This window comes from Cannabis sativa, chromosome 8, assembly GCF_029168945.1.
Source record: "Cannabis sativa cultivar Pink pepper isolate KNU-18-1 chromosome 8, ASM2916894v1, whole genome shotgun sequence".
Lineage (NCBI taxonomy): Eukaryota > Viridiplantae > Streptophyta > Magnoliopsida > Rosales > Cannabaceae > Cannabis > Cannabis sativa.
The window spans coordinates 33,670,633-33,686,460 of NC_083608.1; the positions used below are offsets into that span (position 1 = coordinate 33,670,633).

The 15,828-nt window shown below is 35.7% G+C and overlaps 2 protein-coding genes across 4 annotated transcripts; one reads left to right on the forward strand and one right to left on the reverse strand.

Annotated features, from left to right (window-relative positions):
- Positions 1-205: 205 nt before the first annotated feature.
- Positions 206-2,585, forward strand: LOC115699171 (uncharacterized). Its single transcript, XM_030626438.2, has 2 exons — positions 206-367; positions 595-2,585. Exon 2 carries the CDS (start codon positions 626-628, stop codon positions 2,345-2,347), a length of 1,722 nt encoding a protein of 573 aa, XP_030482298.1. The 5' UTR covers positions 206-367; positions 595-625; the 3' UTR covers positions 2,348-2,585.
- Positions 2,586-5,036: 2,451 nt separating this feature from the next.
- LOC115699616 (ribonuclease E/G-like protein, chloroplastic) lies at positions 5,037-12,081 on the reverse strand. Of its 3 annotated transcripts, none has more exons than XM_030627107.2 (14): positions 11,550-12,081; positions 10,633-10,736; positions 10,344-10,525; positions 9,711-9,960; positions 8,508-9,622; positions 8,074-8,391; positions 7,892-7,933; positions 7,593-7,717; positions 6,963-7,110; positions 6,687-6,759; positions 6,404-6,516; positions 6,027-6,146; positions 5,680-5,835; positions 5,037-5,574 (listed from the first exon to the last, which is right to left on the reverse strand). In XM_030627107.2, exons 1-14 carry the CDS (start codon positions 11,669-11,671, stop codon positions 5,395-5,397), a joined length of 3,048 nt encoding a protein of 1,015 aa, XP_030482967.1. In that variant the 5' UTR covers positions 11,672-12,081; the 3' UTR covers positions 5,037-5,394. The 3 variants fall into 3 exon arrangements, with proteins under 3 accessions (XP_030482967.1, XP_030482966.1, XP_030482968.1); XM_030627106.2 differs by having other exon boundaries at positions 10,633-10,739; positions 11,550-11,951; XM_030627108.2 differs by lacking the exons at positions 10,344-10,525; positions 10,633-10,736; positions 11,550-12,081 and having other exon boundaries at positions 8,508-9,633; positions 9,711-9,851.
- Positions 12,082-15,828: the final 3,747 nt, after the last annotated feature.

Consider the following 15,828-nt stretch of genomic DNA (forward strand, 5'->3'; position numbering starts at 1 on the left):
CATATGGTGAATAGTGATGAAGACCGAACAACCAAAATAAAAAAAAAAAGGACCGACATCTAACAATAGTTTCCTTTAAAAAAAATATATATGTATTTTTTAAAAAATAACAATATTTTTAGAAAGAAAGATTAACAATTAAGAAGATTAGATTCAGTGATATAATCGTTTTTGTCGAGTTTGACTAAAATATTAAATTATTATTATTATTAAAGAAAAGAAATATTTATATATAAAAATCAAAATCTCACAGAAAATCTTTGCACTAAGTAAGCCGCTTGCTTCTTCTATACCTCACAGCTCACTGTCGAAACTCTCGGAGAGAGAGAGTTTTCTGCTGATTTTGCTCGACTTACTGACAAAAAAGGTAAGAGATTTTAATTTTCAGTAACAGAAGATTGAATCCTGTATATATATATATATATTATTAGTTTGAGATTTGGATCTTTCTTTATTAGATTCAATTGTTTCTGTCTATAAATCTTTCTGTCATTGCCTACATTTGTTCAATTTGAAGAAAACCAACTTTGATTTTTCATTAAGATCCGCAAAAACAAGCTCAAAACAGAGTACTGAATCCTTACCCTTTGACAGATCCATATCCATCTGGGTAGGCTTCAAGAAAATGTTGGGTCGTCCTCAGTTTTCTAGGACCGGAAGCTTCCGGCCTGAGAATTTGGGTCCAAATGCCATGGCCATGATTGGAAACCTTTGCTTCACGTTGTTTGTTCTCGGAGTCTTAATCTTCACTATTATAGCCGCGACTTATGAACCGGAAGATCCTTTGTTTCACCCTACAACCAAGATCACCACTTTTCTTACTTCAACTTCCAATGCCACTTTCAAATCTGATAACACTGTGACAAGGACCGGTGAGGATTTCATGGCTTCCAATCAGACTGCGTTCTCTACTTTTATCAACATAACAGATGTGGACAAAGTGAGTAGTGGTGACAACAACCAAGAGAGTGGCACTGCTGAGGGGAACTCAACTGATTGTGAGGCTAATGTGGATATCCCAATTGATTGTAGGGACCCAGATGTGTTCCATTTGATGATGAGGGCAGCCATAGAACGGTTTCCGGATATTCATTTCTATCGGTTCGGGAAATCAGTTCCTGCACCTGAAGCATGGAGCTGTGATATGGCTTGGCGGTTTAGGCCTAAGGAAGGAAAGACTGCCAATTTTTACAAGGATTATAGGAGATTTGTGATTTCAAGGTCTCCAAATTGTACTCTTAGTGTGGTTCAGATTGGAGACTACCATAGTGGTGTCAATGCAAGGAAAAAGAAGAGAAATCAGACTCCTGGGTTTGAGAAGAGACCTCTGAAACAAGAAGAGGTTAAGTCTTTGCCTGTTGTTGGGGAAGCTGTAAATGATTCCCTTCCTGTTGTTGAGTCCGAAGGATCTTTCAGCCACGGCAAGTACTTGATGTATGTGGGTGGTGGAGACAGATGCAAGAACATGAATCATTACCTGTGGAGTTTCCTTTGTGCTCTCGGTGAAGCTCAGTACCTTAACCGAACTTTGGTTATGGATTTGAGTATTTGCCTGTCTTCAATTTACACTTCTTCCAATCAGGATGAGGAAGGGAAAGATTTCAGGTTTTATTTTGATTTTGAGCATTTGAAGGAGTCAGCCTCTGTGTTAGATAAGGGCCAGTTCTGGACTGATTGGAATAAATGGCAGAAGAAAGATGGGCTGAATCTTCATCTTGTGGAGGACTTCAGGGTCACGCCAATGAAACTTTCGAGTGTCAATGATGCTTTGATTATGAGAAAGTTTGGGACTGTGGAGCCTGATAATTACTGGTACAGGGTATGTGAAGGAGAAACAGAATCTGCTGTCCGGCGACCTTGGCATTTGATATGGAAATCAAGAAGGTTGATGGATATAGTGTCTGGAGTTGCATCAAGATTGAACTGGGACTACGACTCCGTTCACATTGTGAGAGGAGAAAAGGCTAGGAACAAGGAGCTTTGGCCTAACCTTGATCAAGATACTTCACCAAATTCACTTCTGTCAACTTTGCAAGACAAAATTGAGGATGGAAGGAACCTTTACATTGCAACAGATGAACCTGATCAATCTTTCTTTGACCCTTTGAAAGACAAGTATACGACTCATTTTCTTGAAGAGTACAAGGATCTTTGGGGTGAGAACAGTGAGTGGTACTCTGAGATGACTAAGCTGAACAACGGGGCTCCAGTCGAATTTGATGGATACATGAGGGTGTCTGTTGATACTGAAGTTTTCTTGAGAGGGAAAAAGCAGATTGAAACATTCAATGACCTCACCAAGGATTGCAAGGATGGCATCAACACATGCAGCACTCAATCAAGCTAATCTCAAACACAAGACCGTGGAAACTTTTTCCTGTTTCCTATGTTTTTTAGAATATCCACGTGCATTTCATAAATTGTTTTGTTAGCCTTAGTTTGAAGTTTCTAGTATAAAAGTAGTTTCTGTACGAGTTTTGTACTTTAGAAAAGATACTGCCAATACCAAGGTCAATTGGGATTCGTTTATGAGTTTGATTTGTACTTGAGTTTGTGTTGGAAATATTGTGAATATTTTAACAAAATATATAAGTGTCTTAGTGTGTGTGAGTTGGAAAGAGTCCCACATGGGATATGAACCCTCATTGACAAGGGTATAAAGAGTGCAACTTTGGCATTTGGGTTTGGGCCCCAAGGGGTACCCAGTTTTGTGCGAATGGGTGAGGACACACACACTTGACCCACCACACACGCGCGCGCGCGCCGTCCGTCCGATCCAGCCGGGTTGGGTTGGTTGGTGTGGTGTGACACAATATTATTTTTTACAGAAAAATTATTTAATAAAATAATTATTTTTTATTTATTAATTTAATTAAGAAACGTGTTTAATTAAACTGATTACTTAGTCGTATCAGTTAATGGGACACGTTTCAAAGGACCAACTCACCCCACTTCAGAAAACGTTATTCTTCCCGTTATGTTTCCGACTGCAATTTCCGACTGCTTGCACACTCCTGGGCAGTGCCGCGAACGTCTTAAAGAGAGCGACTTAGTCCGCGACTCAACCCAGAATTCTTCATTCGGTAATATCGTTCCTCTTTTATTTTGCTAGCAGTTTACTCAACAGTTTGTAATATTAGGATTTTAACATCAATTTCATCGACTGTTGTATCTTAATAAGGTAGTCTCGGACTAGTATAATCAAAATTATTTGTGGTATGTTCTCTCAGAACTCTCAAACCTTTTCTGAACATCTTTTTATCAATTTAATTTGGCTGAAAATGCAACTGATCACATCTTGAATGTGAATATCAATTGAGTTTGTTCCAAAATCAAATATTGGTTCTTGTTATTTGCTGTCCGTGATATTGAAAGAGAGAACTAACAACCCTGTCCCTCTTTTTAACAAGTTTTGTTCAAATTTTCCAAAAAAAAAAAAATGGTGATTACGTAATATGCGTATGTTTCATGTCTTCACGATATAAAAAGAAGATAAGAAAAAGGTTAGAATCTTACATTAGAGAGAGCAACTTTATTCTCATTGGCTAATTAGGATTTTTGCGAATTTTGACATGTACTAAATTATGTCTTTTGAACTTTGAAGACCGTTAAAAATTCTTATTGAACTATTGAAATTGTTGGATTTAAGAATTTTTATCTAATTTTAATAAGAAAAGTCTAATATGAATAAATATTTAAGGGGCATGATTTGGTACTTGTTAAAATTTTAAAAGCATGATTTGATAAATATCAAAGTTTAAGGGGTACCCAGTTTTGTGCGAATGGGTGAGGACACACACACTTGACCCACCACACACGCGCGCGCGCGCCGTCCGTCCGATCCAGCCGGGTTGGGTTGGTTGGTGTGGTGTGACACAATATTATTTTTTACAGAAAAATTATTTAATAAAATAATTATTTTTTATTTATTAATTTAATTAAGAAACGTGTTTAATTAAACTGATTACTTAGTCGTATCAGTTAATGGGACACGTTTCAAAGGACCAACTCACCCCACTTCAGAAAACGTTATTCTTCCCGTTATGTTTCCGACTGCAATTTCCGACTGCTTGCACACTCCTGGGCAGTGCCGCGAACGTCTTAAAGAGAGCGACTTAGTCCGCGACTCAACCCAGAATTCTTCATTCGGTAATATCGTTCCTCTTTTATTTTGCTAGCAGTTTACTCAACAGTTTGTAATATTAGGATTTTAACATCAATTTCATCGACTGTTGTATCTTAATAAGGTAGTCTCGGACTAGTATAATCAAAATTATTTGTGGTATGTTCTCTCAGAACTCTCAAACCTTTTCTGAACATCTTTTTATCAATTTAATTTGGCTGAAAATGCAACTGATCACATCTTGAATGTGAATATCAATTGAGTTTGTTCCAAAATCAAATATTGGTTCTTGTTATTTGCTGTCCGTGATATTGAAAGAGAGAACTAACAACCCTGTCCCTCTTTTTAACAAGTTTTGTTCAAATTTTCCAAAAAAAAAAAAAATGGTGATTACGTAATATGCGTATGTTTCATGTCTTCACGATATAAAAAGAAGATAAGAAAAAGGTTAGAATCTTACATTAGAGAGAGCAACTTTATTCTCATTGGCTAATTAGGATTTTTGCGAATTTTGACATGTACTAAATTATGTCTTTTGAACTTTGAAGACCGTTAAAAATTCTTATTGAACTATTGAAATTGTTGGATTTAAGAATTTTTATCTAATTTTAATAAGAAAAGTCTAATATGAATAAATATTTAAGGGGCATGATTTGGTACTTGTTAAAATTTTAAAAGCATGATTTGATAAATATCAAAGTTTAAGAAGCATAATTTAGTTCATGAACAATAACCCAATTAGTAAAATTACATGAAATTGGACAAAAATTCTTAAATTTGATAAACTCAATAATTCAAGAAAAAAATTTAAGACCTAAAAAATCTAAAAAAATATAATTTGATACAAATTAAATTTCAAGAGATAAAAATGCTAACTAGTCATTCTCATTCTAGTATAACGTATAAAGTAGAATGAGTGTAATAGAGAATAAAGAATATATTATTAGTGTTACTCTGAAAAAGATTACATCATACTAGTCACATGGCAAACAAAATGAGAGAGAGATAGCATAACTTATAATTATTGAAGAAAATTTGTTCTCAAGAACAAAACTGCTCGACCTAGCACTGATACAAAACAAAATTAGTAGCTCTAAAATACTGTTTGGATGAATACAATCTAAATTTACATATTATCAACAATGGTAAGAATACAAGCCCCCCTCTGTTTTGTCCTTCTGTTCTTCATTTTCCTCTAATATGATGATCACCCAAAAAAATGTAACCTCTTTTTGTACAGAAACCGAGAACACATGCCGGTCTGGAAACATTCATTTCTTACTACCCTTCCACTTTTTTATTGGAAACACAGTTACTTTTTTGCCGGAGTGGTTATGTTTGGCCTTAGCAGGTCGTAGTGCTGAAATACCGACTTGCTGTTTCTTTTCATTTTCCTTGTCCTCTGTAAATGGCTTGACCTCAAATGCACCTCGAGTGAAGCCTCTAGCAACCTGTACGTTTATAGCTGACAATCAGTACAAGGATAGAACAGAAAGCATTCAAGCAATTTGCTATGATGATCATGTCAAATCACACAATTTGTTATGATGGCATACCTTCAAAAGGATCCAAACTTTGAGGGAACTACTCAAGTGCGCAAGTCGTGTCCTCCTCCCAGAGGTCAAGTACTCGCACATGTGTTGGTCTACCCGCAGGATGAATTTTGGCCAGGATTTGGGGTTTCCGGGGTCTGCTTTTTTGTTCTTTGTTACCTAATGAAATTATTAGAAGCTTATTACTTACAGGAAAACATTCAAAATGGGTATGTGCATTGTATCATGTAACTGAACAAACATAATCACAAGACAGAGCCGTTTGTTATTCCTTTTAGCATGTTCCTCTGTTGTGTCATCTTTAAACATTATATAACACAAGAAAAATGTTAAATGCCGTGAATACTTACTAATAACCGAGAAATTTCTTGCTCAATTTTCGAGAATGAAGTCTCCAGAGCTTCTACTCTCCCAGTACCGTGACAACAATTGCACGGTTCACTAATCATAAATGTCACACTAGGTCGAACCTGTCCAAAACATGCCATGAAATAGAAAATTATTATAGTTAAACTAATCAAGCATTATGCTAACCAGAAGAATTTCTTGTTGCCTCAGTTGTGGACTATCTGAAATTGAGTTGGTCCCAAATAGTTTGGATATGGTACAATTGAAGGACAAGGAGAAGTACAATTTCTTTTTCTATAATTTAAGTTGCGCTATAACTGAAATCCAAGGAACTAAATAAAGAAAAAATGATTTTGAAAATTGCATTTCAGAACCATACCCTCTTTCTTGTAATTTCCATTAGTCCGTGCTTCGACAATTCTGAGACCTTAACCATTGACCTGTCTCTTTCAACAGCTTTCTTAACCTCTTCATAGACCAGTCTTTTATTTGCTGAGAAGATGATAGTAAAGAGAGAAGAAGTAAATGAAAAACGATGGTAGTATGAAAGGAAAATTGAATGGATAAAGTCGGTTCAGTTGAAATTGAGTACAAAAGCAACTATTAGCAGCTGAGCAAACATGCCCCTCATGCACAAAACAGAAGGATAGGAGAAAACTTACATTCATCTGTCATATCAATAAAATCTACCACAATAATGCCACCAATGTCCCTCAGCCGTAACTCTCTTGCAATCTGAATCACAAAATCATTTCCTATCAATTTTTTATTTTTATTTTTATTTTTTTGAATACAAACAATAATGAACCCTTTGGATTTTTTTATTCCCTTTTAAAAATCCACATACCAAAGAGAAGGGAAGACATGAGGTAACAAAAAAGAAACCACCAAATGCATATGCATGTAAAGTAGCAAAAAGAGTTCAGAATAGGCCAAACTTGTTTAGCAGCTGCAAGGTTGACATCAAGAATAGCTTTTTCCTGTGAATTTCCATGACCAAGCATCACATGACCACCATTCACATCGATAGAGACTAATGCCTCAGTTTGCTCAATTACTAAAGAACCTCCTTCAGAAAGAAGAACCCTGCAATGTACAACAATAGCCGTAATAAAGCTTCTATTCCTTAAATTTCCAGTATTGCAGAAATAGTTCCCCTTATTTGGAACAAAAACAAACTAAATTACAATCTGAGTGAATGTTTATTATAATACTGACTTATAACACTGTCAGCCTTAAAAAGTGTTATTTCCCTTTGCTACTCCAGAAAATATGACAACTTTTAAAATAAAGTCCAACTATGTCTGTTTACTGCCCTTGTGTTTTGGTTAAAAGTCACTTACATCTGTTTCTACAAACCATAAAATAAAATAAAATCGTATAATTCAGTATATGGGAGCAAGAACAAAATTTTCTACATGCTCAATGATCATTGCACAAAGAAGAGGTGACTTGGTATAAACCTCAAATTAATCTGGAACAATATTTCAATTAAAAGCTTCTTCTAATAGTATAGTAGGACAAGGCAAGGGACAAATAGTATCATAAGAAAGTTACAGTGCCCTCACCTTTTACTAAGAATACTATTGATCTCTTCTTCAATATTGAATTCATCAAAAAGAGGAATTCCTTTCTTGTGTAATTCAACTCGATCGCAAAGATCGGGGGCAATTTCCTGAAGGTAATTACATACCTGAAAAACAGCAGAATAATATAATATATATATATATATATATGTATGTATGTATCTTTTAAGGCAATTGTTTTTTCAAAATGAAAATATTAACCCAAAAAATGTTATATTACTTATTCCCTGGCTAAAATATAAGATTAACATTTTTTCTTTCGTTCTAAAATCACGTTATACCTCATGATAAGTCCTTCCAGAGTCAACCACCATTCTTTCAACCTAGAATAAGAAAAAACAAAAACAACCAATGAGTAAATAAGTCTATTGTGGGCAATAAACCAGCAGACATTTAATACAAGTACTTTAAATACAAACTAGAAAGAAGAAAATGAACGGAAATGAGTGACATAAACACTGACCTTCTCATTAAAATAATCCTGGACAACCGAGAGAGTTTGACCCATTGCTCTATGCAGAATTACTGGAACAGCCCCTTCAACACCTTCATCTGCAGCAAGAGAAGCAGATTTTGCATGTTCCACAATGTTCTTCCAAGTTGAAAGCAGACCTTCCAAGTCCTTCTGCAATTCCTCTAAAGTATGACCAGCAGCAACTGTCCTGACAGTCAGACCAAAACCCCGAGGCTGCAAAGTTTTTGCAATGACTTTCAAGCGTGTACGCTCCATACCAGAGATTTTCTTTGACACTCCAATTCTGTCACAGCGAGTACTCAAAACCTGCAAGGAAGTGGACTCAGCTCAGACCTTATATAAAATAACTTTGAAGAGCTTAAACAATTCCAAGATAGGAAAGCAACAACAAAGAGCCAGTATGAGGTGGAAGTAGAACATACCCAGAATCTGCTACGAAGTTTTGGGTAAGCAGTTAGTGTAGGACCTTTTGTGCCCAAACCCTCTTTGACAACTTGTACTATTACTTTTGTGCCTTTTTGTACTTCAGCCCATTTGTTTTTGTTAGTAGTTGCTTGCCTAGAATCCTTTTTAGTTTTTTCCTTAGAATCATTAATATCTTGCAGGTCAGGCATTTGAGAATTGCCAGAAACATTTATGCCAGCGTAGAAGGAACTAGTATTGGCTTCTCCTCCTATGTTGAGTTCTCTTCCATTTGTATCATCACCCTCGTAATTAGATTCTGCTTCGCCATGGTCAACAAAACTACCATTAATACTACCATTCATATTGTGTGCAAGAGCTTCAGAAACATCAAGCTCATCCTCAGTCTCATGATCCTCATCATCATCATGCATAGATGATTCAGAGTCTTCCTGGGAGACATTTGTTATCTCATCCATTACTTCAATATCAAGTATTGTGTTCTTGTTTCCGTGAGCGTCTATATGCTCTTCAATAGCTTCAATCACAGAACCATTAACTTCTAGCTTAGTTGTTCTTTGACGAAATGGAGGGAATATGAATGGCTCCCTATTTTGTTTAATGTCCATAAGAGAAGGTCTAGAACTCCCAATGTTCAAAAAAGCTCCACCCATATGGGGAACAAGTTTTGTGATCACCCCAAGATACACGCTATCACACTGAACATTGGTTTTAACTGGTTCAAGTAACAACTCAACCAATTGCCCGTCTTCTAATACAGCAATTCTTTGCATGGTACATATTGAAGAATTGATTAAAATAATTGTAGAAGCAGACTCCTTCAAAATCAAATTATTTTCTTCCTTATGCAACAACTTTCCTGGGTCCTCCAACTTTTCCATGTCATTCGTCACAATCTCATAGCTCTCAGAGACAGTAGATAATAGAGGTGATTGGAGCAACCAAGGTTCCTCTACAGGCTGATATCTTTCAGTGAAAGACCTTTTAGAAACTGAGCCTTCATAAGAGGTAGTGACTGTGCCACTCTCAGTAAATAGTTCATCCTTTATTCTCAGGTGATTTGACGATGGCAACTCCATATCACTTTTAAGGTGTTTCACTGTCTCATCTTCATCTGTCAAAGCACTGTACACATTTGAGTGTTCAGAAACATTTTAATGAAGGATTTTGCATATGAAAAGGAAGTAGAATGGAGATATTACCTCTGTCTCGTTCCAAGATTACAGGTTGTATTGTAAGATATGAATCCTCAATCCATGACATTAATGAGTGCCCAGAAGACAACTTGGTACTTGATCTCACCCACGAGTCCCTCACCACAATATCCTTACCTTGTTTTACAAGTAGCGGTACTGATAGAGAAAATTCAGGTCCAGGTCTCCAAGTGATGCCATTATGTGATGCATCTCTCTTTATTAAATAGTTGTACTTGAAATTTATGCCGCAAGCAATCTAACAAGCACAAATGTAAATAAGGGAGGGCACTCCATAGCAACAAAAAAATAGGAGAATGAACTAAAAATATACATCTAGTTAGATCAATACAAAATGATAGCATTCATATAACCTTTCATACTAGGCAACGAAATAGGATATTCATATCCGTGAGAGTTGATATTATTATGATATACTCATTTATGCAAGCATTGTATTAAATAAAATATTGAATGCTGGATTTTTTTTTCTGCCCCATTAATGAAAATCTCGCATTTGGTTACTATTCCATAAAATAAAATAATAAAAAATGAACAAATATTTTCAATACGAAATCGTAGACAGAAAAATTAATAGATTGTGAAGACAAACAGATGCTACTAATCATAGGTGGAAAATACCTCGACTTCAGCCCTCCATAAGTTGGCATGTTCTGTAGGAGACATTAGTACGGCCATCTCTGGATTCCAGCAGCCTAGTGCACTAGGATCCCCAGTAACATAAAGAAGTTGACCAGCTTTTAGATCAGTTTCTATGGTCAAAACAACCTTGCATGTTCCCTTTAAAGTAGCAGTTAACATGTCTGAGAAATTAAGAAATTAGATATAGCATCGCCAATTTAGACCATGAAATATGCTAGATAATGAAGCAAACATTGAATTCCTACAAAAAATGAAAATGTTTTGGTACCTTTGTCCATTGACATTACAGGGCATCTTCGAAAAGAATCTCGACTCCCTATACAGAGAGCAAATCTGAAAACATTAACTACAGGAGTATTGTGGTAGATGTACCTGCTATGGGGATAGAAACATACACGCATAAGTAAAGAGACGGGTGGAAAATGCTGTAGCTAAGATATAATCAAAATATGTTGATTCTTTTTCCATTTAAGCCTGAGAGAAGCACTTATTTTCACAATTGTGTACTAAATATATAGAAGTAAATGATGTAGAATATGACATACAACAAGGGAACATTAGTTAAATTACCCAACCACAAAGCACTTGTATCTGAAGTTAGTCACTTCTTCAGATAATATACATAGCATAACAATTTTGTACAATAAATCGTTGGAGCACTCCCATCACAATAAATCGTTGGAGCTAAGACCACAATTCACTAATACTGGAAATTTGGGTAAGTCAAAATCTATCAAGAACAATGTTTGAGAGAGAAAAAGAAAAATAACATCCTTCATTTTAAAATCTAATTCTTCTTTTAAGCTTTTGATTGTTCATCCTGATTTGGGTTTAAGTCAAAATACTCAATACATGTATGAATTTCATATACATGAGCTAAGGCCCAGACTGTTACTAACTTTCCTAATAAGAACGATAAGTGATAAACCATCTTTACCGAAATGAAAAAACAATACAATGAAAAAGCACCCAAAAATAAACATTGACCAATAAAACACAATGTCACAGCAATTCAAACATAGCAAAATACCACACGAAACAAATTAACCCAATTCTATCATGTGTGTAGCTATTTGTATTGTATAAAAACCCAATTCAGTTCATACTATTTTAAGCTCAGTAGAAATAAGAAAACTGATACCATGTTCATATTTAAGTGCGCAAAGAGTATTTATGTATACTTACGGAGACAAAAACCTCAAAGAGCTGAGAAACCAAGCAGAAGAAGAATAAGTAGTAGTTCGATGGTTGAGTAGATGGCTATGGTGGCGAAAAAGACAATGAGGTTCGAGGATATCCATGGGCATGGTCGAAAACGACTTCAGTGGTGTATGGAGAGTGAAGCATGAAGAGTTGGATGGGTGGGAGCGTAAATTGAGAGTAGCAGAACTGAAATTTTTGACATCAAAGTTAAGGAAGAAGAAGAAGAAGAAGAAGGGTCGGCCTTTGTGTTAGTGTTAGCCTTATAGCCTTAGCGTGGGTTCAGATTGTTGTCGGAAAGATAGAATAGAGAGAATGGAAAAAGTTGAGGGAAGAAGACGACACACAAACATGAAAGATAGAATACTGGATTACATTTCAGCTTTAGGATTTGGCGCTTCGTCTTGGCACGTGACTTTTTCTTGCACGTGATACGAGGGCTTTTCGTGGCAGCACGGTTTCGACGAGCCACACAAATACGAACACGACACGAATTTTATGAATTAGAAGATGAAATATATCAAGTGAAGATGATTTCGTTATTTGGTATTGTTATTTCTGAATGTAAGGTGTTAATTCAAGAGTTGAAAAATGTTTCAATTTGTTTTATCAAGCGGTCAGTCAATATGGTAGCTCATACTCTTGCAAGAGCTTCTATATTATATCCTGATCGTAGTTTCAGTTTGGGGATGTCCCAACTGATCTGCTACCTTATTTGGTAGCTGAATTTGCTGGCTAATAAAAGTTACTTTGGCTTCAAAAAAAAAAAAAAAAAAAAGACTAAACATGACACGATCAGTTTATCACAAATTTGACAGGTTTGACACAATTTTTAAAATAAAATAAAATAAAAAATATTATTAAGGTTAAATATTATTTTAGACTCTGTGTTTTGCAAAAGTCACTTATTAGTAAAGATGAAAATTTATACTACGGTGACCCGATGGGTATTCTCCTACCCCGAATCCGTTGGTTATTAGACGGGGATGGGGCGGGGATGGGGGTATAAATAGGTAGCGGGGATGGGGGCGGGAATTGCATTCCCCGTACATTAACCGCCCAATTTCCATCTCTACCTATTAGAACCTCTGTTTTGTTAAATAACAAAATGGACTCTGTATTTTCCAAAAGGGCAAAAATAGGACCCTGAGCTTAATTTTTGATAAGTTTATTTTTTTTTTTAATATAACCAACTTGAAGACAATTCCTAATACGGACAGATACAGAAAATTTAAACAGTTTTGTCATAGCACTTTTAGATCGGCTATAATTAAATTTTAATTCAGGGTCCTATTTGTACTATTTTAGAAAATACAAGGTCCATTTTGTCATTTAACATAACAGAGGATCCAATTAGTAACTTTTGCAAAATACAGGGTCCAAAATAGTATTTACATTATTATTAATAATAATATAACTATAGAAATGTATATTTAATGATTCATTAAGTTAAAAAAATTTAAATTTTATTTTCTTTAAAAAAAATTAAAAAATAATTTTAAATTTTTATTATGTATAAATAAATGTGTATAAATTTTTTAATAGAAACCTAAACCAAACCTTAGCCCTAGAATTTTTTGCTAACTGGCCCGAAAGAAAGAATGACTTAGTGAAGGTTAGGAGAGTTTACGTTCCGGCCTCTACTGGAGCTATCCATGCCATCTTTGACCTGCCAACTTTTACCCGTGAAGAGCAACGCCTAAAAATGCTTGAAGAAGAAGGGGAGTTAGATTATGTTGATATGGCTGAGATTTTAGGTTTCCCCAGATTAAGGTTTTCATGAGTATAGTTTTTGTTTAGTCTAATTCAGTTTTTGTTTAATTTTCATGTGTTGATAATTGAGCTAAAATATTGATTGAACTGTTGTTGTTTATTTGTGCAATGGATTGAAATTTAACCGTGTGCTTAATTCATAAATTCTTTGGATTGAATTGGATGCCTTGTAAAAAAAATTCTTTCATATAGATGTGAAGTATTGATCTTTGGATAGTATCTGTAATACCCAGAATTAAGAAAAGGATTAGCAAAACCCTAATTAGATAATTGTGAGTTAATTGAGGAATTATATTATTATATAGTTCAATATATGTGAAATTATATGAAATTTAACATGTTAAAGACCCCGTTGGTGAGCCAGGGGCATTTTGGTAATTATGACCCGAGAAGGGTAAATTGTTGAGATTAATTTAATTACGTGCTTAATAGAACTATATTATTATATAGTATGTCTGTGTTGTCTTTTCAGGTGTGTTCTGACAGGTTGGCGCGGTATAGTCACACCCGGGAATTTCGGGCCGAACCGGGTTCGGGCCCGAAATGTAAATTGAATTGATTATTTGGCATTTTATTTGATAATGTGATAATCTAAAATTTATTTGGCAATATTTGAATGTGAAATGACATTTATGCCCTTGAAAGTGAATAGGTATGTTTTATAAGCCCTAGGGGCAAAATGGTCATTTGACCATATTTGGATTATATTTGATTAAAAGTGATTTTTGAAGAAAAGAAATTAATTTTCTGGTTGTGTTCTTCTCTCACCCGAACCCTCTCCCTCTCTTTCACCCCCTTTCCATTTTCAAAGCTTAAATTTGTGAAGAATTAGTTGATTTGAAGTTGTTGGTTGAAGGAAAGGTGTTGGGAGGCTTGAGGCTTAATTGTGCAAGTGTTTGAGGTAGTTTTCTTGGTTTTAATTTATGTTTCCTTTGCTGAATATTGTGGTAGAAACATGCTTAGATTAGTTTGATTTTTGGGTCTTGCATGTGTGGTGAAAAGATTGCTTAATCTTGTTAGTTTGTATGCTAATCTTGTGAAATTGAGCTTCTATTATTGTGTGTTTTGTGGTTGAGCTTGGACAGTGATTTCATGGTATTTCTAGATTGGAATTTCATGTTTAAAGGGTGTTATGCTACTGATTTGTAATAGGTTTGAGTTGGGTTAAGTTCATGCTCTTGGGTTTAAGATTTTGATGAGTTTGAAGCATGTTTTTGTATAGCATGAAATCTGAAATTCTTGATTAAGTATGGGGATTTTGATGCTTGAAATATGTTGGTTATGCATCTAGTAATTTACCTGTGATCCCAATTGTTAATTTGTATGCTTGATTGAGAAATTGGAGTGAAAGGTTTGATTGTTCTTGCTGAAATTCGAAGTTTGTTGCTAGTTTTCTGGGTTCTGCACCCAGATGCCGCGGCATGCTCTGGAGCATGCCGCGGCCCGCTCCTTTGAGTGAACCTGGGAATTTTTCCCAGGTGCCGCGGCATGGTCTGGAGCATGCCACGGCCCGCCCTCGTGTTTTTGGGCAATTTGTGTTGAATTTTCAAAAATGCATAACTTTGTGATCCGAACTCCGATTCGGGAGTTCTTTATATCGTTGGAAAGCTCGTTCCGAGCTCTGTATGATTATCTAAGTTATAAATGCCATGTTTGAATTTTATGAGTTGAAAATTAGGGGTTAACCCTAAGTGTGAATTATCCCGGATTTGTGTGACTAGGATTACCGGCACCTGATCAGGAGCACCCGGGGATTCGGAATCTCCTTTTATAGTTGGACAACAGGTAAGACAGTAGTTTGCACGTAGAGTATGCGCAGTAGCGCTTATGTGAATATGATATGCATGAATGTTTAGTAACCGGGATTAGGGTTATTACCCTAATAGGAACGGTCTGTTAGCCTAGGGTTATTACTCTAGTGGCATATGTGTATAATGCCATGCCATGTTAAATGAAATGAAATTTAAGGATTGTGCGCTCAAGGCATAATCAGGTTGGACTCGGTACTCATAACCGAGATGAACCACTTCTAAGGCCTTAATGTAATTAGACGTGTGAGAGCAACACGTGGGTCTACGTCACGTAGATTTAAATAGATGTGTGAGCGCAACACATAGGTCTACGCCACGTAGACATAAATAGGCATGTTGATATAGTGATCAGGTTTGTGCCATACAGACATATATGTGAATAAGCATAATATATGTGTTATGATTTATACTGTCTTGCTGGGCTTGGCTCACGGGTGCTCTACTGTGCAGGAAAGGGTAAGGCAATAGCTAATCAGCCATGAGTTTCTGGAGCAGACGAAGAATGTACATGTTCACGCCACTTCAGACCAAGCGGGTTATGGGTCTAGCAGTGTTGACTTTTGTATTCTGTTTTACCGCTTAGGTCGGCTAGTAAGAAAGAGCTTGTAATAATTTTGTAAATATTTTTGGGATCCCAACTATGTTTGAAAAAGTTTATGATAACTCTAGAAATTAGAGTT

Coding starts and splice junctions, on each gene's coding strand:
- LOC115699616 (XM_030627106.2), bottom strand. CDS start 11,671: ATGCCCATGGATATCCTCGAACCTCATTGTCTTTTTCGCCACCATAGC. Junction 6,147..6,403: donor TGGAAATTACAAGAAAGAGG/GTATGGTTCTGA, acceptor TGTTTTGGACAG/GTTCGACCTAGTGTGACATT. Junction 5,575..5,679: donor AAGTTTGGATCCTTTTGAAG/GTATGCCATCAT, acceptor ATAAACGTACAG/GTTGCTAGAGGCTTCACTCG.
- LOC115699171 (XM_030626438.2), top strand. CDS start 626: ATGTTGGGTCGTCCTCAGTTTTCTAGGACCGGAAGCTTCCGGCCTGAG.